A 23,039-nucleotide genomic window follows, 5' to 3' on the forward strand; every position below is an offset into this window, starting at 1 on the left:
AGACTGTTCACGTGACATTTGAGGCTAGAGAATGGAAAGAACATAGCTTCTACCTGCTTTCATGGAATGCCTGCCCCAGGAACCTGGCCGGGATGTGGTGAGTGAGCCCACACTAGCCCATTTGGAGAGATCGTATGGAGAGACCCACTCAGAGAAGACCTGAGGTCCCTAGCCCCTAGCTGGCCTCAATTAGCAGACATGTGAATGGACTGGCATTCAGATGATTCCAGCCTTTAGGCTTCGAAGCTTCTAGCCGAGGCCCAGACATCATGCAGCAGTGTAAGCCGCCCCCCACCCCGCCGCCTTCTGTGCCTTGTCCGAATTCCTGATCCATGGCATCTGTGAGCTTAATAGATGGTCGTTTTATACTGCTAAGTTTGGGGGTAATTTGCTATAAGCCATGGTAATTGGCACATTATAAATTGGGAACTAAATTGTATGGGAGAATCATTGAATTTGAAAAATCATTTGAATCGCTCTGGTGACTTTATCCCTGTGATGGCTCCTTTCCTCAGGTCTTTGTTAGATCAGTGGAGCTCAACCAACAAAGGAAATTGTAACAGGGTGTTAAAAGACAGGCAGGGCATCTGGCCTCGTCCCTTCCCATGCAGGGATTATAGATAAAAAGTTCAGATATAAAACCTTGTCTCTTATGGAAGTCACAGAACTTTCCTTAGTCTTGGTTGTTTCATCAGTATGGAAGGACAAAATGATCCTTGCTCTGTTACTGCAGAGCATACTTGTGAGGCTGAATCACATGGTCTGTTTATTCTTTCATTCCACAGAGATTCTTTGGAACATCTCCTGTACCTTGTTAGCTTGAAAATAGTAGGGCAGGACCAGTTGGTTTTTGTGTAGTCACAGGAGGTGCTGGTATGGAGAGACAGGGTCTGCCACCCTTCACAAGGGTATTACTTCCAACCCTGAGGCATTGTGGGAATATCCAGTTTCTTTTGACAGCTTCCTATGAAGCTCAAGGACACGTATCTTTGTTTTGTAAAAACAAAACAAAGTGCCAGCTGACCTCATGATTCCTCTGGAAACTGCTTTGTGGGTGAATCGTACTCTTTTTAAGGAGAATTTTTTAATTTTTAAGCCGTGTAAATACAATATGTCTGGAGCTATTTACCAAGTATAATGTAGATACTTAATATTTTGGAGTCTCATTTATTTTTGTCATCTCTCAATATAGGAGCTGCAAATGCCAGCTGGTTGATTTCCTAGCTGCTCCTGGCAGCTCGGGAATCAGACATGTGCTTGAGGTTTGGCGCATCTGTCAGGAAAAAGTGGGACACCAAAGGGGGGGGACCACCAATCCATTCTGGTGATGGGTGGGGCCAATGGGATGGCAACATCCTGTGTGTGTGTGTGTGTGTGTGTGTGTGTGTGTGTGTGTGTCCTCTGCCATAGGAAGAGGTGTCAAGGAGAACTTGTGGCTGGCGCTGGTATATTATTCAAACACGAGCATTGAAACAAATGTAAATGGACTGAACATTCCAGTGAAAAGACACAGATTGGCAAAGGCAGATAAACCCTTCTGAGAGATCAAAGATCAGGGAAACCAGTAGACCTCCGGGACCTTCCCATTCTCCTTCGAGGGCTGATTTTGGGCTGCTGTGGCAAGGCACATTTGGACTAAGTATCTGTCCCTGGTGTCCATTCTGATAGGTCAGTGTAGTCGCTCTCAGTGTGTACAGCCAGTGTTGGTTCTGATGAGTCAGTGCAGGTGTGCCAGTATTTGTGCCTGGTGTGGGTTCTGATCGGTCAGTGGGCCTTCATAAATTAGTTATCAAATACTTTGTCACTCCTCCTCTTTCTCCTTCTGAGATTTCTCTCTCATATATCCATCTCAAAGTTGCAAAATTTTTTTTAAAGATTTTTATTTATTTATTTGACAGAGAGAGATCACAAGTAGGCAGAGAGGCAGGCAGAGAGAGAGAGGAAGGGAAGCAGGCTTCCTGCTGAGCAGAGAGCCCGATGCAGGACACGATCCTAGGACCCTGAGATCATGACCTGAGCCAAAGGCAGAAACCTAACCCACTGAGCCACCCAGGCGCCCTCAAATTTGCAAATTTAAAGCATCATTAATGGTATGTTTCTTCAAACATTTTTATGTGACTGTATAAGCAATATATGTACAGTGCAAAAAAATTCATAAAATTATAAATTTAAAAAATCAACCATCCTAATGGTCAGGGAGAGTAATGTTGGTATATTTACTTATATTCCTTTTCTTTTCACATGAATATCAGAAATAAGGTCATCTTCTATATTCCCTTTTATATCACTAAGTCTTGTATTACTAAATTTCTTCCAAAACTGGGGTTGTCCAGCTTTTTCTGTAAAAGACCAAATAATATCTTTGTAGGCTACACAGCCTTGTAGCTACCTAATTCTGACATTGAGTGTGAAAGCAGCCGTAGAAATATGTACACAATTAGGTGTGACAGTGTTCCAATAAAACTTTTATGTATGGACACTGAAATTCAAATCTCATGTGACTTATAAATGTCACAAAATATTACTCTTGTTCTTACTTTTTTCAGCTATTTAAAAGTATCTAATCATTCTTGGCATGTGTGCTTTTTCATAGCAGGCTGGATTTAGTTCTTGTCCTACCAACGGTTAGCAAACCCTTCCTGTACGATGTCACATTCTGTTATGTAGACATTCCTTGGAGCTTATTAACCAAATTGCTGTTTAGGTTGTTTCTAACTTTGCTCTGTTACAGACAACATCATGATAAACAACCTTGCCATAAATGTGAGGGGACTTTGGGAATTTTTTCTTACAAGTAGGACTTTTGTGTCCATGGGGAAACATTAATTCAAAAACGTAAGAAGATACACAGATGGCAGATAAGTGTACAGAAGGAGACTCCACATCACACGTTATTGGGAAACTGCAGAGGAAAACAATGAGATACCACTACACACCTATTAGAATGGCTAAAATCCACAACACTGACAACACAACATGCTGCCGAGGGTGTGTGGCAGGAAAAAAATCTCACTCATCGCTGGTGGGAATGCAAGATGCTACCGCTACTTTGGAGAGTAGCTTGACACATTTTTAAAAACCTAACTGTAGACCAGCCATACAGTCCAGGTATCTCACTCTTTGGTATTTACCTAGAGGAGCTGAAAAGTTGTCCGCACAAAAACTACACATCAATGTTTATGCAGCTTTATTTGTAATCACCCCAAACTGAAAGCAACCACAATACCCTTCTATGGGTAAATGTATAAACAAACCATTGTATATCCATACAAGGGAATATTATTCAGTGATAAAAAATAAATGAGGTACCCATCCACCAAAAGACATGGAGGAGACTTCAGTGCATGTTGCTTGTATAAGAAGCCAATCTGAACAGGCTTTATACTCTCTGATTCCCACTATATGACATTCTGGAAAGGGCAAACTAAGAGACAGTAAAATAATTCGTGGTTGTAAGAATTCAGTGGGAGGGAAGGAGGAAGGGGTGAATAGTGGAACAGAGGAGATTTCTGGGGTGCTGAAACTACTCTGTAATGGTAGATACCTGACATTATACATCTGTCAAAGTCCATAGAATATACAGCTCCAAGAATAAAACCTAAGGTAAGCTATGGATTTTACTCACTATATTGATATTGGTTCATCAGTTTTAACAAACATACCACACTAATGCAAGACATAGGTAATAGGGGAAATTGTGGGGGTGGGGGGAGGGTGGATGGGAACCCCGTACTTCCTGCTCAGTTTTCCTGTAAGCATAAAACTGCTCTAAAAAATAAAACTCATTAATTAATATTGTTATTGATATTAACATATGCAAAGTAAATATACTCACTGGAAAATTTTAAAAGAACACAGAAATATAAACTTAGAAAATGACACCACCACCACCACTTCCACTTCCTTTTAACACTTTAGCATCAGGGATGCCTGGATGGCTTAGTTGGTTAAGTGTCTGCCTTCGGCTTAGGTCATGGTCCTGGCGTCCTGGGAACAAGCCCCACGTTGGGCTGCCTGCTCAGAGGGGAGTCTGCTTCTCCCCCTCCCTCTGCCTGCGCTCCCCATGCTTGTGCTCTCTCTCTCTCAAGCACAAGCTTGAGCTTGTGCTCAAATAAATAAAGTCTTAAAAAAAAAAAACCACAAAAATTAGTTTAGTGTCTATCTGTCAAGATTTTTCTCTCCATATAAAATATATGTGCATATATTTTTCCTTTAAGACAGAAACATATACAATTTTTTGCATTTTATTTTTTATTTTTAATAAGCATCTTTATAACAGATTTTATAACAAAATTCTTAATAAACTTATTTATTTAAACATATAAATTTTATAATAAAAGGTTTTTTATAATAAACATTTTTCCTTGTCAGCACATATAGATCTACTTTATTTTAACTATTACAATAGTCTATTGTATAGTTCCATCATAATTAATTTTCCCAGTTCCTAACTATAGAGCATTTAGTTTGTTCACAAAGGATTTTTTTCTTAATTACAAATGAGACTTTGTTGAAAATCTTGTGCCTTTATCTTTTGGGGTTGGTTGTTCCCAATTTCAAATTTCCCTCTTGGAAGTTTATTCAAATTTATACTCCCCTTGTGCTGTTTTTGTGCCAATCTCCCAACATCCTTGACAACTCTGGATGTTATTTTTTTTAATTCTAGCCATAGTCTTTCATTCATTGAGCATTAATCATGGTGGTGAAGTTAGACATTCTCTGTAAGGTGCCTGAATAATTTCCACTTGAACATCCAGAAGCTTCAGGTGTTTTCCATATCTCTGGGGCCTAATCACCCTCCCCTTGTCTTCCTTATTTTTTAGTTACGACAGTGGCCTGACATGTATACAAAGAAGTTTGAGCACAGAATCTACCCCATCACGTTTTCAGTTGGAAACCCTCAGGAATGGAAGAAATTATTCAAACCCTGTGCTGCTCAGAGACTCTTCCTTCCGGTAGGAACACGAGCTTTTACTAAGATGCTGCTCGGGAGAGGATTGTTCTTGGAAACATGGTGAAATTAACTGGTGTGTGTCTAAAAACATTTTACTTAGAGCTGAAAATGTGTTTCTCTTGGATTCTGCACTTGATTCTCTTAGTGTTCTGGTATAGGGGATTCTTGTGTTCAAGAAGTTGTCTGTCCCAAAGATTTGAGGGACTGAGAGCATCCGAAGCATGTCTTGGATTATGGGTCTTTGTGACTTTGGTTCCACCTTTATGAGCTGTCTGAACCTCCGTAAACCCCCCACCTTCACTAGTCCTCATGTTCCTCCAGAGGTTTGGCACATAGTTGACCCTCAATAAATGGTAGCTTTGATGATTATTCTCTGGTAACAATAACTATTAACAGATGTAGCCATGTTAGGGGATAATTCAAAAACACTCCAGAGTTCTGGTTCAGACTCTCAGTTTTGAATTTTTTAATTAAACATTTTTGTTACCTTTTAAAAAATCCTAAGTAGAAAAATCACTGAAGATAGATTCTAGGTTCTAGAATAGGTTCTAGGCCCTGGGTTAGTGATACCAATATGGCAGCAAACAAGTCAGTCACAGCCTTGCTCCCTTGGAGTTTGAGCCTAGCATTGAATAGGTAATTGGAAGTATGATCTTGTTGAAGTCTCGTGGGCATATGTAATTTGGGGTTCCACGCTGGTGAGTGAGAGGTCATAGAAGGTTCTTTGGGGACATGGCCTTTATGCTGAGGCATGAATGTGCCAGTCTTCCAACATCCTTGACAAGAAGAATCCTTCAGAAGAAGCAGGGATCACTGAGTGATAAGGGCCTAGTTAGTAATGAGAGAGAAGAGAGTACCAAGCAGATGGAATAATATGTTCAAAGGCCCTGAGTTGGAAAGGAACATCCTTAAGAAAATAAAAAAAAGGTAGAGTAATCAGAAAATAGGGTGATGTGGGATTGAAGAGGTCAGCAGGGGTTGGATTGTCTGGTCTTTGTGTTAAGGGCACTGAGAAGCCATTGACTGATTTCTAACATGCAAGTGGGATGGTCTGGCTTGTGTTTTAAAGAGGACACCCTATTCATTGCAGTGTGGACAGTGGAATCACTAGGCCAATTACTGATTATGTGGGCTACGTTGAGGGCCTTAAAGATGGATTCAGAACCTGCCTGAGAAAGGGAATTACCAGTCCTCATGACTGGCTTGCTGTAAGAGTTGAAGTAGAGTAAGATGAGAAGGATTTCCCCCAGGTCTCTGACCTGAACAACTAGTAAGGCTGTTCTGTTTAAAATTGCCAATATTCAGCTATTTATGAGCTATGGAAAAAGGCAGTTTGTTAGGGTTCATCCTACTCAATGGATGGTGATCTTTGGAGAGAAAAAGACTGTTTCATGGGATGAGATGAGTTTAACTTGGGCCCTATTTTTATTTTGAAGTGCCTGGGAGATGGCCATGTAGAGAAGTCTTACCATCTGTTGGTTTCAAACCCTAAATGGCAAATGGCCATTTTATCATTTCCTACTCAGAACCTGTGAGAAGACCTCCGCACAGGCTTACTCACTCATTAAGTGACCTGTCTGTCACACACCACAGACCATCATGTGAGATGGGAGTCATTTCATAAGTGTGGGTAAGGACAGACTACCTCAAACTGGAACTAAAAATCTGTAGGTGGAAGATATAAAACTTAAATTACCATTTCAGAAGATGAGAAAAAATGTCAGGTTTCTTCTTGTCTCTGTTTTAGAGGGAAAAATGTATTCAAAAACCAAAGCAGAATTTTCTTTCCAGCCTATCCAAAAAATATAAGCAACCCAGTAGAACCACATTTGAATGTCCCCTGACCTTGGGTTGTGACTTTATCACCACTATTAAAAAAACAAACATACCACATGATGGTTTTCATTCATTCACAACTAAGTAAGTGTTCCATTTTGAATGACAAATGATTGCTGGCATTCCTTATCTGCTTTTGATAATGGAAACTAGCCCTCCCTAAAAATAACAAAGAGAGATTGAAGTTGACAGGACATTTACCTTCTCTGAGTCATATATCATAACAACAGATTATGAACATAGCAGTTTTGGGCTTCAGTAGAATATATTGATCCTCAAGGTAATTTGAAATAAAGTCTAGGTGATGTTTTCCTTGAAATTCATCTCTGTAGAACCAACTCAAATATACTGCTGAGGCAGCAGAGTGAAGATGGAGATCCAAAATGCAAACATTCTAGCAAGTGATAGGTCAGTCGATTGCAGGCCACAATCTCACCCATATTCTCATCTACGCAAAGCCTGTAGGAAAAAAAGAAAAAAGAAAAACCCTTCTCACATAAGATTTTACTATAAGAATAAAACCAGAGTACAAGTCTGCAACTCAAGCGTATTAGACTCTCAAGTACAATTAGTGGAACTCAGATCCTACCAATTCATGATTTATGAAGTCCTAGAAACCAGTGGACATTTAATTTTCTATTTCTGTGAATAATGGTCCAAAGAGCAGTACCATTATTAGTGCAAAGTAAACTGCAGATGGCTTGTAAGCTCTCTAAGATGCATACTGCTCTCGGGTAACTCAGAAGCTTAAAGTATTTAAAACAATCTGCTGATTACAAATAGATCAAATCTGTTCATTAAAATTTATTCGGGGGGGGGGGCGTGCCTGAGTGTCTCAGTGGGTAAGCCACTGCCATTGGCTCAGGTCATGATCTCAGGGCCCTGGGATGGAGCCCCGCATCAGCTTTCTGCTCAACAGGGAGTCTGCTTCCCTCTCTCTTTCTCTCTCTCTGCCTGCCTCTCTGCCTGCTTGTGATCTCTGTCAAATAAAAAATAAAATCTTAAAAAAAATTTAATCTGGGGTACTTTCCCCCTTTTCTTTAGTAACAGCCATAAAGCTTTCACTATTGTAAAAATAATTGAGTGTCATGAATTCACCTCACCTCTCTCCCATTTAATTGGAAGTAATGAGATTTTTTTGATGGATCTATACATTTTGTTACACACTCACCACCTTGATTCCAAAAACCACTAATTGTGGTTTCCTGGAATCCTAGAGATATCCCAAACATGACAGAGATCATGGAATTGGAGAATCTTCAGAGACTTTACTGGCAAGCAGCACCCAGTATAGAAATATACATTAGTTTAAGGTGCTTTGTAAGTCTTACCCAGGAAGAAGGGCCTTTTTATTTTTTTAAAGATTTTATTTATTTATTTGACAGAGAGATCACAAGTAGGCAGAGAGTCAGGCAGACAGAGAGAGAGGAGGAAGCAGGCTCCCTGCTGAGCAGAGACCACCCCCCCCCACACCCATGTGGGGCTCAATCCTAGGACTCTGGGATCATGACCTGAGCCAAAGGCAGAGACTTTAACCCACTGAGCCACCCAGGTGCCCCGAGAAAGGCCTTTTTAAACCAAGTTTTGATAAATGCCAATATTATAATAATGTCTGATGTTTTTCCTGTTTCCAACACTTGCCATAAGCATCTATCTCAAAGGAAGGAGTTAGGAAAGAATATTGACCTGAGAGGTAGGATAAAATTGCTTATAGCCTACAGCCTTGACCCATAAATTCTCCCAGACTTCTCTGGATATTTCTGTATTTCTAACAAACTCGACCCATCCTTTACTATTTCAAAGGAATATCCTACCAAGTAAATAAAAATCTTAGATTACCTAGATTTTCTTCATCACATCAAGAATAACAATATATAGGGGTGAGTGGGTGGTGCAGTCAGTTAAGTGCTAACTCTTGGTTTCAGCTCAGGGGGTAATCTCAGGGTCTTGAGATTGAGCCCCACATTGGGCTCTGCACTCCGTGTGGGACTATCTCTCCCTCTCTCTCTGCCCCTCCTTACTTTCCCCCAACCTCAAATAAATAAAATCTTTTTTTAAAAAGAGTAACAAGGGTGTCTGGGTGGCTCAGTCGGTTAAGCCACTGCCTTCGGCTCAGGTCATGATCCCAGGGTCCTGGGATTTTGTCCCACATCGGGCTCCTTGCTCGTCTGGGAGCCTGCTTCTCTCTCTGCCTCTGCCTGCTGTTCTGCCTGCTTGTGCGCTTGCACGCTCTTGCTCTCTGAGAAATAAATAAATAAATAAAATCTTTAAAAAAAAAATACTTTCTGCAGAGAAGAATGAATGCACAGATCTTTCTCTTAAAAAAAAAAAGAGTAACAATATATAATCTTCCCTTTTTCCACTTAATAGTTTGTTTAGAGGTTTGTAACTAGCTCCAATATTTGGAAAATGATATGCTTACCAGAGAGATTCTAATGAATCAGCTACAGGCTAATGGAAAAGAGAGATTACCTGACTTATAAGAACTTTCTATAATTAAGGTCAGGCCTCTGTACTATTCTTAATATTATAAGTCAGCATTAGCAGTCAACATTGAGTCTTCCTTGGAACCAACCCTTTGGATGTCAACAAATATTGACGGATGTATAGGAACATATTAAAAATCCTTATTAAGAAGAACATCTATTAGAATCACCATAAATGATGTCTCTATATTTCATTAAGCATCAAGAGGCCATAAATTATTGGGACAAGGTGAGCTATCAAAAAGGTCATATAAAAATGACCCTAGATACCAATTTTGTTGAACAAGCTTTCCAAAGTCCTTATCATTTACTCACACATTATTAAAGGTTTGACATTCAGGATATTAGTTACAACTCATAGTTACATGTAAGAAACTCAATTTCAACTAGCTAAGGAAAGAAGGAAACTGTTTGGCTTATCTGACTGTGAAGTCCAGATGATCCCAAGTGTAGGGCTGATCCAGGGACTCCCATGATGTCACCCAGGCTCTCTGTGACTCTCCCTCTGTTCCTTGCAAGGCTCACTCTAGGAAAATAATGATTGCTTGAAGCAGCCTGAGATCCAAATTCTAGAAGCTTAGTTTAGCAGCAAAAATACCAGGAAAGATGGCTACTTACAAAATGGTGGCAAAAGAGCTCTGTGGAAATGCTGCCCAGCAAAACAGGTATAACTTGTGAAAATCTTTTTTTTAAGGATTTTATTTACTCATTCATTCATTCATTTAAGAGAGAGAGAACATGAGTGGAAGGAAGAAGTGGGGGAGGGGGTGGGAGGGAGAAAGAATCTCAAGCAGACTCCACACTGGGTGTGTACCTGACATGTGGCTCAATCTCATGGTCCTGAGATCATGAGCTGAGCTGAAACCAAGAGTCAAACACTTAACCAACTGAGCCACCCAGGCAACCCTGGTGAAAATTATTTTTAAAACAATTATCTAGACTCTTTGGACATTGTGCTAACGGCCTAAGCAAATGAGGAAACAGATTATTCAAGAAAATGTAATGTAGCCAACTCTAAGCTTGTTCTACTCAACTGCGTGACAAGTCTAGAGGCAAGATGTTGGGGTAAGGAAAGTGACTTTTTCTGGAAATGCAGCAAACCAAGGAGATACAGACTATTATCCTAAACAACCTTCTCCCCTTAGCATGAAATTCAACTTTCTTTTATGTTAGCAAAGCAGGGGAAGCAAAAGGGAGTTGGAGTCAGAAAGTAACTGATGCCTGGTCATAAAACTTGTTTGTCCTTGGTCAGTTGATCTTTGTGTACAGGTATCTGATCATGTCATTCCTATAAACATTAAGCATAGTCAATTCTATATGTGCTTCCTTATCTCCTTGGGTGAGGTAGGTTTTCGGTAGAAAGCAGTTTTTGCAAATATTAGCTGTAATATGAGATACTAGCAGATCATGACCTAAGCAAAATCTCTTTGATGATTAACATGCCTATGTACATGTAGGGCTAAAGCAGAAGTTTCTAAGCTGTAGGTCGCAGCTACGTGGAGTCAGACATGCTGGGTTTTTTCCCCTGATACACTAAAACTTGGTAAGAAAGAGGGAGAATCTATTATGTGCTAATAAAATAATTTGAAAAATAAATAAATAAATAAATAAATAAAAAGAGGGAAAATCTGTGACATTTGAACCACAACTTAGTAAGTAACTTAGTAACTTGTGGCCCTCCTTCTCCCCTTGAAACTCAGCATGATGGAAAGTCAGCTCCAGACAATTCAGTCAAGAATACAGGGATCCTTTTCTCCCCAGCTCCCAGTTGAGGGATATTGTACTGCCTTAGGAGGGCGAGGTCATCAGCAGTTTTCATCTCTGCATCACAGAGTTTAAGTTCCAGGCAAATGTGGCCAATGTTCTCCAGGTTCCATAATTAAGAGGAAGATGGTAGCTTCAGGAGAGCAAGAAACTAAAACAGGGGCACCTGGGTGGCTCAGTGGCTTAAAGCCTCTGCCTTCGGCTCAGGTCATGATCTCAGGGATTTGGGATTGAGCCCCACATCAGGCTCTCTGCTCAGCCGGGAGCCTGCTTCCTCCTCTCTCTCTGCCTGCCTCTCTGCCTACTTGTGATCTCTCTCTCTCTCTGTCAAATAAATAAAATATTTAAAAAAAAAAAAAAAAGAAAGAAAGAAACTAAAACAGAGGCTGGCTCATTTATAAAGGAGAACCGGGGAAAGAGACAGATCAAAAAGCACCTTCGTGGTGGCAGAACAATGTTCAAAGACTGGCCTTTAATTTCCTTAAAGTTTAATCCTGCAAATGAGCCTAAATTTAATTGTAGCAGGTGGAGAAGCAATTTGTGCCTCAAAAACAATAAAGCAATCAGCTGGCAATTCATGGAGGCTAATAGCTGGGTGTAATACCAACAGCGACAGACAGTTTAACAGAAAAATTGGAGAAAGTGTCAGTGAAAGATAGGTGATAAAACCCTGTCATTTCAGGGTGACTGTATGCCTGCCCAAGGCTGCACCCACTGAGGAACAACATCGAAGGCTGCATGCAGTGGGTGAAATGGACCTCACTAAAATAGTCCAGACAAGATATTGAACAAATACTTGAGCAAACAACATCAATAAGCCCTGTAGGCTGGAGTTGCTAAAATATATGACCTAACATATGCTAGGCTATATTGTCATGCTATCATTTATTAACATGCTAAATATATTATCCAGATTTTTTCATCAAAAAAGTATGAGGTGTTCAAAGAAACAGGAAAGTGTGACTCATTCATGGGGAAAAAATGCAAGCAATAGAAGATGCCTGTGATAGGACCCAGATGTCAGATTTAGTGAAAAATATTTCATCCTTTGCTGGAGTCTTATCGCTGGAGGACAGAGTACAACACTGGGGTCTGCTGGCATGGGCTCAGGACCTGTGGGCACTGGCCTGGTCCCTGAAGGTCTGACGAGGCGGGTAGTGACACCACCACTGCACAGGCCCCACCCCTCCCCAGCTGTCAGTAATTAAAAGGAATCTAACACACATAAACACACACACACACACACACACACACAAATAGAAAAAGACTTCAAAGTAGCCACCATAAATACATTCAAGCAACAAGAAGAAACCGTGGTTGAAGAAGTAAATTAATTAAGGAGGCCTCATTATGTGCTGAGCACTAGGTGTTATATGCAACTGATGAACTATTGAACACTACATCTGAAACTAATGATGTACTATATATTGACTAATTGAATTTAAATTTTAAAAAAGTAAAGTAAGATATGATGACAGTGTTCCATGAGATTAAGAATATCAACAAAGAGTTGAAAATTGTTTTTAAAAAGAGCTAATTGGAAATTCTGGAATTAGAAGGTACAATGATTGAAGTGAAAAATCATTAAAGGACCTCACAGCTGATTTGAAATTAAAGTAGAAAGAATTGGTAAGTTTGAAGATAATCAATGAAGTTCACTCAATCCAAGGAATAGGGAAAAATAATGACTAAAATTGAACAGAGACTGAGAGAAATATGCAACAACATCCGGCACACGGCATATGCACGATGGGAGTGCCAGAAGGAGAATAGAAAGAGAAAGGAATAGGAAAAAGCTATTTGAAGAAATAATGGTTGAAAACTTGCAAATTTGATGAAAAATAATGTATACATCAAAGTTCAAAGAATTCTAAGATAAACTCAAAGAGATCCACATAGAGATAAATCATAATAAAAAATCCTGAAAGACAGAGATAAAGTCTTAAAAGCAGAAATAGAAAAACAACTTGTTACATACAAAGGAACTTCTTTAAGATTAACAGCAAATTTCTCATCAGATACTTGTGGAGGGCAGAAGGCCATGGGATGACATACTTGAAGTGCCAAAAGGTGGGGCGGAACTGTCTACCCAAAATCTTACATCTAGCAAAATTATTTTTTTAAGATTTTATTTATTTATTTGAAAAAAAAAGATTTTATTTATTTATCTGTTTGACAGAGAGAAAAAGAACACAAGTAAGCAGAGCGATAGGCAGGAGAGAAGCAGGTTCCCCACTGAGCCTGACACAGGACTTGATCCCAGGACTCTGACATCGTGACCTGAGTCAAAGGCAGACGCTTAAGCGACTGAGCCACCCAGGTGCCTTGTAGCCAAACTATTTTAAAAATGAAGGTGGAGGGCGCCTGGGTGGCTCAGTGGGTTAAGCTGCTGCCTTCGGCTCAGGTCATGATCTCAGGGTCCTGGGATCGAGTCCCGCATCGGGCTCTCTGCTCAGCAGGGAGCCTGCTTCCCTCTCTCTCTCTCTCTGCCTGCCTTTCCATCTACTTGTGATTTCTCTCTGTCAAATAAATAAATAAATAATCTTAAAAAAAAAAAAAATGAAGGTGGAATAAGCAGTGTACCCAGCAGTCCTGCAGATCTGTGTCTTCCTTCAATGTTTGGATAAAACAGACCCAGGGTTGCCTCTTTACCCTCCGACCACCCTCCAACCTTTTTTCTGGTCACAACCTCTAGAGCCATCTTTTCTGCCACCCTTTGCCCCGGGACTGGCCAATACCCTATTTGGAGCTTCTCTCCTTATTACCAATGAACTGTGAGCTCCCAGGTTTTTCAGAATTATTCTGCAGAGGTGGAGGCTGCTGTCAGCTGCCTGGTCAGCTTGCATCTGCTGGCCTCCTACACTGGTCTCTCTCTGGGCCTCTATTTCCACTGTGAAGACATGGCTCTGGAGGACATGGGCCCCTTCTTCCACAAGTTAGCTAAGGAGAGGTGAGGGCACTGAGCATCTCTTGAAAATGAAAAACCAGTGTGGCAGCTGTGCCCTCTTCCCAGGCATGCAGAAGCCATCCAAAGATGGCTTCTGGTTCTAGAGAAGAACCTGAACCAGGCCCTTTCGGATCTTCATGCCCTGGGTTCTGTCCAGGCAGACCCCCCACCTCTGTGACTTCCTGGAGAACCACTTCCTAGCTGAGGAGGTGAAACTTATCGAGAAGATGGATAATCACCTGCCTAACGTCCGTAGGCTGGTTGGCCCCCACACTGTGCTGGCAATGCATTCTATTTATTTTTTTTTAATTTATTATTTGACAGAGAGAGAGAGATCACAAGTAGGCAGAGAGGCAGGCAGAGAGAGAGGGGGAAGCAGGCTCCCCGCTGAGCAGAGAGCCTGACTTGGGGCTCGATCCCAGGACCCTGAGATCATGACCTGAGCTGAAGGCAGAGGCTTAACCCACTGAGCTACCCAGGCGCCCCTGCATTCTATTTAAAAGGCTCTCCATCAAGCATGACTAAGAGCCCTCTGAAATCCAGCAGCCTTGGAGGGGCCCCTCTGGCATCGCCTTGGTGCTGGGCTTGTGCCTGGGCCTCTTCCTATAATGACTAGGCAGCTTTTTAACCACCCAGGATCCCTCTCCGAAGCCATGTATGAAATGGAAGCAATAAAGCTTTTTTGCAGGAGGAAAATAAAAGGTGAAATCAAGTCATTCCTGGTAAAGAAAACTGAGTTAATTTGTTGCTACCACAAACGGTTTACAAGCAATACTAAGGAATTCTTTAGGCTGAAAGGAAATGACTCCAGACAGTAATTCAAAATCATATTTTTAAAAAGAGCATAAGGGGCACCTGGGTGGCTCAGTGGGTTAAGCCTCTGCCTTCAGCTTAGGTCATGATCCCAGGGTCCTGGGATCAAGCCCCGCATCGGGCTCTCTGCTCAGCAGGGAGCCTGCTTTCCCCTTTCTCTCTGCCTGCCTCTCTGACTGTCACTCTTTCTGTCTGATCACTCTCTCTCTGTCAAATAAGTAAATAAAATCTTTTTTAAAAATTTAAAAAAGAGCATAAGTAAAGGCAATTATATACAAAACATTATAATGAATATTTCTTTTTTAAATTTTATTTTATTTTTTTAAGACTTTATTTACCTATTTATTATTTATTTATTTAGAGAGCACAAGCAGGGGGAGGGGCAGAGAGAGAGAGGAACAGAGTATCTCAAGCAGACTCAGCGCTGAGCACAGAGCCTAACATGGGGCTTGATCTCATGACCCTGAGGTCATAACCTGAGCCAAAATCAAGAGTCAGACACTCAACTGACTGAGCCACTCAGGCACCCCTTCAGGTTTTATTTTTTAGTAACCTCTACACCCAGTGTGGGGCTTGAACTCTCAACCCTGAGATCAAGAGTCGCATACCCTACCAACTAAGCCAGCCAGGCACCCCTATGATGAATATTTCTTATCCTTTATTCTCTCAGTTGATTTTAAAAACAATTGTATAATACAATATTTATGTAACTGTATTGTTGGGACTATAACATAGAAATGTAATATATTTAAGATATATAAAATAGCACAAAGGAAGTTGGAGTAGAGGAAAGTTGTGTGAGATAAGACAGTGATACCAGATAGTAACTCAAATCCACAGGAACAAATAAAGAAAATAAAAAATGATGGAAGAAGGTTAATATAACAAACTCCATAAATATATCCTTGCTCTCCTTCCTCTTTCATCTTCTTTAAAACACATAGTTACATGAAGCAGCAGTTATAACAATAAATTTTGGGATTTATAGCATGTATAGCTGTAATATGTTCAACAATGACATCAAAAAATGGAGACAAGAGAATAGAGATAAATAGGATGAACATTTGTATAACTCATTGGAATTAAGTTAATATAAATCTGAAGGGCTTTTTGATAAGACATCGATGGTAAGTCCAGGAGCAACCACTGAGGGAAAATATGGTAAAAACAAATCACTGAATTAAAATGCTATGTTAGAAAATATCCACTCAGTGCAAAAGAAAACAGTGAAGGAAGAACAGAAAAACAAAAAAGACATGAGACATATGGAAAACAGAAAGGAAAATGACAGACGTAAATTCAACTACATCAGTAACATTGAATAAGAATGGATAAAACAGGGGCACCTGGGTGGCTCAGTGGGCTAAAGCCTCTGCCTTCGGCTCAGGTCATGATCCCAGGGTCTTGGGATAGAGCGCCGCATCGGGCTGTCCGCTCCGCGGAGAGCCTACTTCCTCCTCTCTCTCTCTCTGCCTACTTCTGATCTCTGTCTGTCAAATAAATAAATAAAATCTTTAAAAAAAAAAAGAATGGATAAAACAATCAAAAGGCAGAAATTGCCAGAAATAGTTGATAGAAAAATAAAATCCCAAATATGTGCTATCTATGGGAGACATTCCTTAGGTTCCTAATATACAAACAGGTTGGAAGCAAAAAGATGGAAAAAGATGTCAACCAAACAGCAACCACAAGAAAACTGGAGTGGTTATACTAATATCAGACAAAATAGAACGAAAAAAATTATTAGAGAAAAACAAGCACATTAAATGCTAAAAATATTAATCCACAAAGGAGATAAAAGTTACAAATATATATGCACCTAACAAACAGAGCCCCAAGTACATGAAGCCCAATTGACAGAATTAGAGGGAGAAATAGGCAATCCACCAATATTAATGGGAGAGTTTAATGCCCCACATTAAATAATGGGTTAAACAATAGATAGATCATCAACAAGGAAATAGACTTGAACAACAGTTTAAACCAACTGGACCAACAGACATCCATAGAACACTCCACCCCACACCAGTGGAACACACATTCTTTTGAGTGCATATGGAACATTCCTGGGATAGACCATACGTTAGGCCATAAAACAAGCCTCAGTGAATTTGAAAGACTGAAGTCATGCGAAGTATGTTCTCTGACCACAGTGGAATGAAATTAGAAGTCAATAACAGAAAGAAATTTGGGCAGCTCACAGAGAAGTGGAAATTAAACAACACACTCCTAGATAACCATTAGGTCAAAGAAGAAATTACAGAAGACATTAGAAAATATTTTGAAATATGGGGTGCCTGGATGGCTCAGTTGGTTGAGTGTCTGACTCTTGATTTCAGCTCAGGTCTTGATCTCAGGGTCATGAGTTCAAGCCCTATGTTGGGCTCCATGCAAAAAATCTTTCTAAAGATTTTATTTATTTATTAGAGAGAGAGAGAGAACACAAGCAGGGGGGAACAGGAGGGGGAGAAGCAGGGTCCCTGCTGAGCAGGGAACCCAGTGCAGGACTCGATCCCAGAACCCTGGGATCATGACCTGAGCAGAAGGCAAACTCTTAACAACTGAGCCACCAGGTGTCCCTGAAGTAGACCTACTTAAAAACAAACAAACAAAACCAGGAACATACTTTGAGATAAGTGAAAATGAAAATATGTATACCAAAACTTACGAGATCAGCTAAAGCAGTACTTACATTGAAATTTATAGTTGTAAACTGCTACCTTACAAATGAGGAAAGATTCTAAATCAGTAACTTAACGTGCTACCTGAGATACTTTAAAAAGAAGAACAAACAAAATCCAAGAAAGAACAAGAAAGGAAATAGTAAAGATTAGAGTAAAAAAATAATGAAGTAGAGAACAGAAAAAGAATAGAGGATAATTACAGACTTGAAAGTTGATTATTTGAAAATATCAACAAAATTGACAGGGACACCTGGGTGACTCAGTTGGTTAAGCATCTGCCGTCAGCTCAGGTCATGATCTCAGAGTTCTGGGATAGAGCCTGGAGATGGGCTCCCTGCTTAGTGGGAAGCCTGCTTCTCCCTCTCCCTCTGCCCCTGCCTCTCCCCGTTCTTACTCTCTCTTGCAAATAAATAAATAAAATCTTTTTTTAAAAAAAATTGACAAACCTCTAGCTAGACTGAGCACGAGAGAAAAGACTCAAATTACTGGAGTCAGAAATGAAAGAGAAAGGCAAATACTAACATTAGTGATATAAAAAATAATTGTAAAGCAATACTGTAAATAACTGAATGATAATTAGAGGAAATGGACAACTTCGAATTAGTAGTTTTCTTTAAACCCATGAAGAAAAGTTCAGGACTAGATGGCTTCATTGGTGAGTTTTACCAAACATTTAAAGAATTAGTACTGGGGCCCCTGGGTGGCTCAGTGGGTTAAAGACTCTGCCTTTGGCTCAGGTCATGATCCCGGGGTCCTGGGATCGAGCCCTGCATCGGGCTCTCGGCTCAGCGGGGGGACTGCTTCCTCCTCTCTCTCTCTGCCTGCCTCTCTGCCTACTTGTGATCTGTCTGTCAAATAAATAAACAAAATCTTTAAAAAAAAAAAAAAAGAATTAGTGCCAGTTTTTTCCAATCTCTTAAAAACAAACAAACAAACAAGCAGAGGGGTGCCTGGGTGGCTTATTCATCAAGCGTCTGACCCTTAATTTCAGCCCAGGTCACGATCTCAGGGTCATGAGATGAGGTGCTCTGTCAGCCTCTGCATTAGGCGTGGAGTCTGCTTAAGAATCTCTCTTTCCCCCTCCCTTTGCCCATCCCCCCGACTCTCCCTCCCTCTCTTAAAAACTAATTAACTAATTAATTAATAAAACAGAAAAGAAGTGAATATTTACGAATTATTATATTAGGCCACATGTTAGCCTGTTAACAAAACCATATAGTGACATCACAAGAAAAGAAAACTACAGAGCAATTACTCATGAATGTAGATGGAAAAAATCCTCAACAAATATATATATATCCTCAACTATATATATCCTCTACTATATAGAATCCAGCAACTCAAAATAAAATTTTACACCATTACCAAGTAGAATTTTCCCCAGGAACACAAAGTTGGTTTAACCTGTTAAAATCAGTTAATGTAATGTAACATGTAAACAGATTAAAGATGTCATGAACATCTCAATAGATTCAGAATCAAATTTGACAAAATCGTATATACTTTTGTGATAAAAACTTTCAACCCTAGGAATAGAAGAGCACTCTCTCAACCTGATGAAGGGCATCTACAAAAACCTTACAATTAGCATCGTATTTAACCGTAAAAGACTGAATACTTTACCTCTAAGATCAGAAAAATAGTTATATGCTTGGGACACCTGGGTGGCTCAGTTGGTTAAGCAGCTGCCTTCAGCTCAGGACATGATCCCAGCGTCCTGGGATCGAGTCCCACATCAGGCTCCTTGCTCGGCGGGGAGCCTGCTTCTCCCTCTGCCTCTGCCTGCCACTCTGTCTGCCTGTGCTCTCTCTCTCTCTCTGACAAATAAATAAAATCTTAAAAAAAATAGTTATAAGCTCTCAAAATTTCTGTTCATCATTGCATTGGAAGTTCTAGTCAGGGCATTCAAGCAAGAAAACAGAATAGACTGAACTGTGATTTGAAAGAAAGAAGTAAAACTATCTCTATTTTCAAATGGCATCGTATCATACCTAGAAAATCTTTGGGAATCTATTCTAAAAATGAGGAAAACTAATAAAATTTAGTAAGGTTGCCAGATACAAGACCAAGACACAAAAGCAATTTTATTTCTAAATACTTGCAACAAGCAATCCAGAAATAAAATTTTTAAAACAATTTATTATTTATAATAATAAAAATAATAAAATAATAAATTTAATAAATTGAATACAAAAGTTGTACTCTGAAAATTATAAGAGTTGTTGAAAGAAATTAGATGCAGTCAATGGAAAGAAGGCTCATATTCATAGGTCAAAAGACTCAATATTGTTAAGATGGCTTTAGTCCTCACCATTGCCTGTATATTTAGTACAGCCTTTAGCAAAATCCCAGTTGGCTTCACTGCAGAAAGTGCCCAGCTTATCATAAAATCCATACGGAAATCCAAGGGACTATAACATAAGTAAGCTTCTAGCCAGGCTAACTAAATAAAAGCAGAGAGGACACAAATTATTAATATTAGAAATGAAAGTTATTATAGATTCCTTTTGATGGGCATTAAAAGTATAATTTTAAAAAGTACTGACATCTCCATGACCACAAATGGTAAGTTAAATGAAATGGATCGGTTCCTTGAAAGACACAAACTGTCAAAAGTCTCACAAAAAAAATAGGTGATCTGAACAGGCTTAAGTCTATTAAAGAAGCTGAATCGGGAATGCCTGGGTAACTCATTCAGTTGCGTGTCTAACTCTTGGTTTCATCTCAGGTCATGATCTCATGTGTTTTGGGATTGGGCCCTCACTGGGGAGTCTGCTTGAAGATTCTCTCCCTCTGCCTCTCTCCCATGTGCATGCATTCTCTCTCTCTCTCTCTCTGAAATAAATAAATCTTTAAAAAAGAAATTTTAAAAATTGAATTAATAATTAATGACCTTACAAACAAAAAACACCAGCCAGACAGGCTGGTGAATTCTGTCAGACATTTAAGGATGAAGTTATACCAATTCTCTATAATCTCTTCAAAAGGATAGAAGAAGAGGGAATACTTTCTAACCCATTCTGTGAGGCCACCATTCCTCTAATGCAAAATCAGACAGACATATTATGAAAAGAAAGCTACAGACTAGTAGCTCTTACTAACATAGATGTAAAAATACTCAACAAGATATTAGCAAATCAAATTTTTAAAAAGCATACAAAGAATTATACACCATGACCAAGTGGGATTTATCCTAGGTATGCAAGGCTGGTTTGGCATTAAAAAGTCAATTAATGAAGTTCACCACACCATCAGGCTAAGAGGAAAATCATGTCATCTTATCAATAGATGCAGAAAAAAAAATGGACAATATCCAAAATTTATTCATGATAAAAAAATTGTCCATAAACTAGGAATTAAAGGAAACATTATCAACTTGATAAAAACCACAAAAAAAAACCCTACAGCTAATATCATACTAAATGGATCTTTAAAAGTAAGCTTTAGGACTTTAATAGGATAGGATTATTCAATATTGTCAAGATATCACTCTTTCCCAAATTGATTTATAGATTCAACACAATCCCAATCAAAATCCCACCAAGTTATCATACGGATAACAACAAACTGATTTTGAAGTTCATATGGGCAGGCAAAAGATTCAGAATAACCCACATAATATTGAAGGAAAAGAACGAAGTTGGGTGGTTCATGCTTCCCAACTTCAAGACTTACTGTAAAGCTATAGTGATCAAAATGGAGTGGTATAGGCAAAAGAATAGACAAATAATCAGTGGAACAGAATAGAAAGCTTATAAATAGACCCCCATAAATATAGTCAACTGATCTTTGACAAAGGAATAATATGGTAGAATAAAGGTAGTCTCTTCACCAAATGGTGCTAGAACAACTGGATATCCATAAACAAAATTATAAATATAGATACAAACCTTACACAGTTCACAAAAATAATGGATCAGATATTGAAATATAAAATGCAAAACTATAAAACTCCTGGAAGAGGGGTGCCTGGGTGGCTCAATGGGTTAAAGCCTCTGCCTTCGGCTCAGGTCATGATCTCAGGGTCCTGGGATCGAGTGCCGCATCAGGCTCTCTGCTCAGCAGGGAGCCTGCTTCTTCCTCTTTCTCTGCCTGCCAATCTGCCTACTTGTGATCTCTGTCTGTCAAATAAATAACTAAAAATCTTTAAAAACAAAACAAAACAACAACAACAAAAAAACCTCCTGGAAGATAACATAGGAGAAAACCTAGATAGCCTTGGGTATGGTGATGGCTTTTTAGATGTAACACCAAAGACCTGATCCATGAAAGAAATAATGGGTAAGCTGAACTTCATTAAATTTTAAAACTTCTGCTCTCTGAAAGACAATATCAAGAGAATGAGAAGGCAAGCTGTAAACTTGAAGAAAATATTTGCAAAGACTTTTCTGATAAAGGACTGTTATCCAAAATATGCAAAGAATTCTTAAAACTCAACCGTAAGAGATAAACAACCTGATTTAAAAATGGACCAAAATTCCCTAATCAAGGAATTATACAGTTGGCAAATAAATACATGAAAAGAGGCTCCATATCATATATCATCAATGCAAATTAAAACAATAATGAGATTCCACTACACTGACAACACCAAATGCTGATGAGGATGTGGACCAGCAGGAACTCTCATGCTTTGCTGGTGGGAATGCAAAATGGTGCAGCCACTTTGGGAGATAGTTTGGTGGTTTCTTAAAAAATGAAACACACCCTTACCATGGGAACCAGAGGTTGCACTTTTTGGTATTTACCCAAAGTAGCTGAAAAATTTTGTCCGCACAGTAACCTCTGCTTGAATGTTTATAGCAGTTTTATTCACAGTTGTGAAAACTTAGAAGCAATCAAGATGTCCCACAGCAGAGGAGTGGATAAAGAAACTGTGGCACATCTAGATAATGTGATGTTACTCAGTGCTGAAAAAGAATCAAGCTGTTAAGTTATGAAAAGTCATGGAGGAAACTTAAATGCATATTACTAAGCGAAAGAACCCAATATGAGAAAGCTAAACCTGTATGATTCCAATTATATGACATTCTGGAAAAGGCAAAGCTACGGAGCAATGAAAGTGTTTGCCTGGTTGAAGGATAGCCTGGGAAAAGGATGAATAGGGAGTCCACCAAGGATTTTAAGGGTAGTGATAGTACTCTGTATGATATTATGATGAATATATGTAACTGTACATTGGTCCAAACCCATAGAATGTACAACACAAAAAGTGAACCCTAATGTACAGTATGGACTTTGGGTGATTATGATGTGTTAATGTAGGTTCACCCTTGCTAAGAAATATAACATTCTGGTAAGTGAGGTTGATAATAGGGGAAACTATGCATGTGTAGAGACGGGGTATAGGAGAAATCTCTGTACCTTCTCTTAATTTTGTTGTGTACCTAAAACTGCTTTTAAAAAATAATCTTTATAAGAAAGAAAGAAACAGAGAAAGGGAGAAAGAGAGGACAGGAGGGAGGGAGGAAGGAGGAGAAAGGGGGAAAGAAAAGAAAGGAAGGGATGGAAGGGAGGAAGAAAAAAGAAAAGAAAAAAGAAAAGGAGAGGGGAGG

At 39.5% G+C, this 23,039-nt stretch overlaps 1 protein-coding gene across 2 annotated transcripts in view; it reads left to right on the forward strand.

The window, feature by feature from the left end:
- The window catches only part of GXYLT2 (glucoside xylosyltransferase 2), a 109,966-nt gene that overhangs the window by 45,769 nt on the left and 41,158 nt on the right, over nucleotides 1–23,039 (forward strand). For both annotated transcript variants that reach the window (XM_032325079.1, XM_032325072.1), the window contains exon 3: nucleotides 4,824–4,955. In XM_032325079.1, coding sequence (XP_032180970.1) covers nucleotides 4,824–4,955 — 132 coding nt within the window. The remainder of the gene's footprint in view (nucleotides 1–4,823; nucleotides 4,956–23,039) is intronic.

The sequence above is a fragment of the Mustela erminea genome, chromosome 1, assembly GCF_009829155.1.
Source record: "Mustela erminea isolate mMusErm1 chromosome 1, mMusErm1.Pri, whole genome shotgun sequence".
In the NCBI taxonomy this organism is placed as follows: Eukaryota; Metazoa; Chordata; class Mammalia; order Carnivora; family Mustelidae; genus Mustela; species Mustela erminea.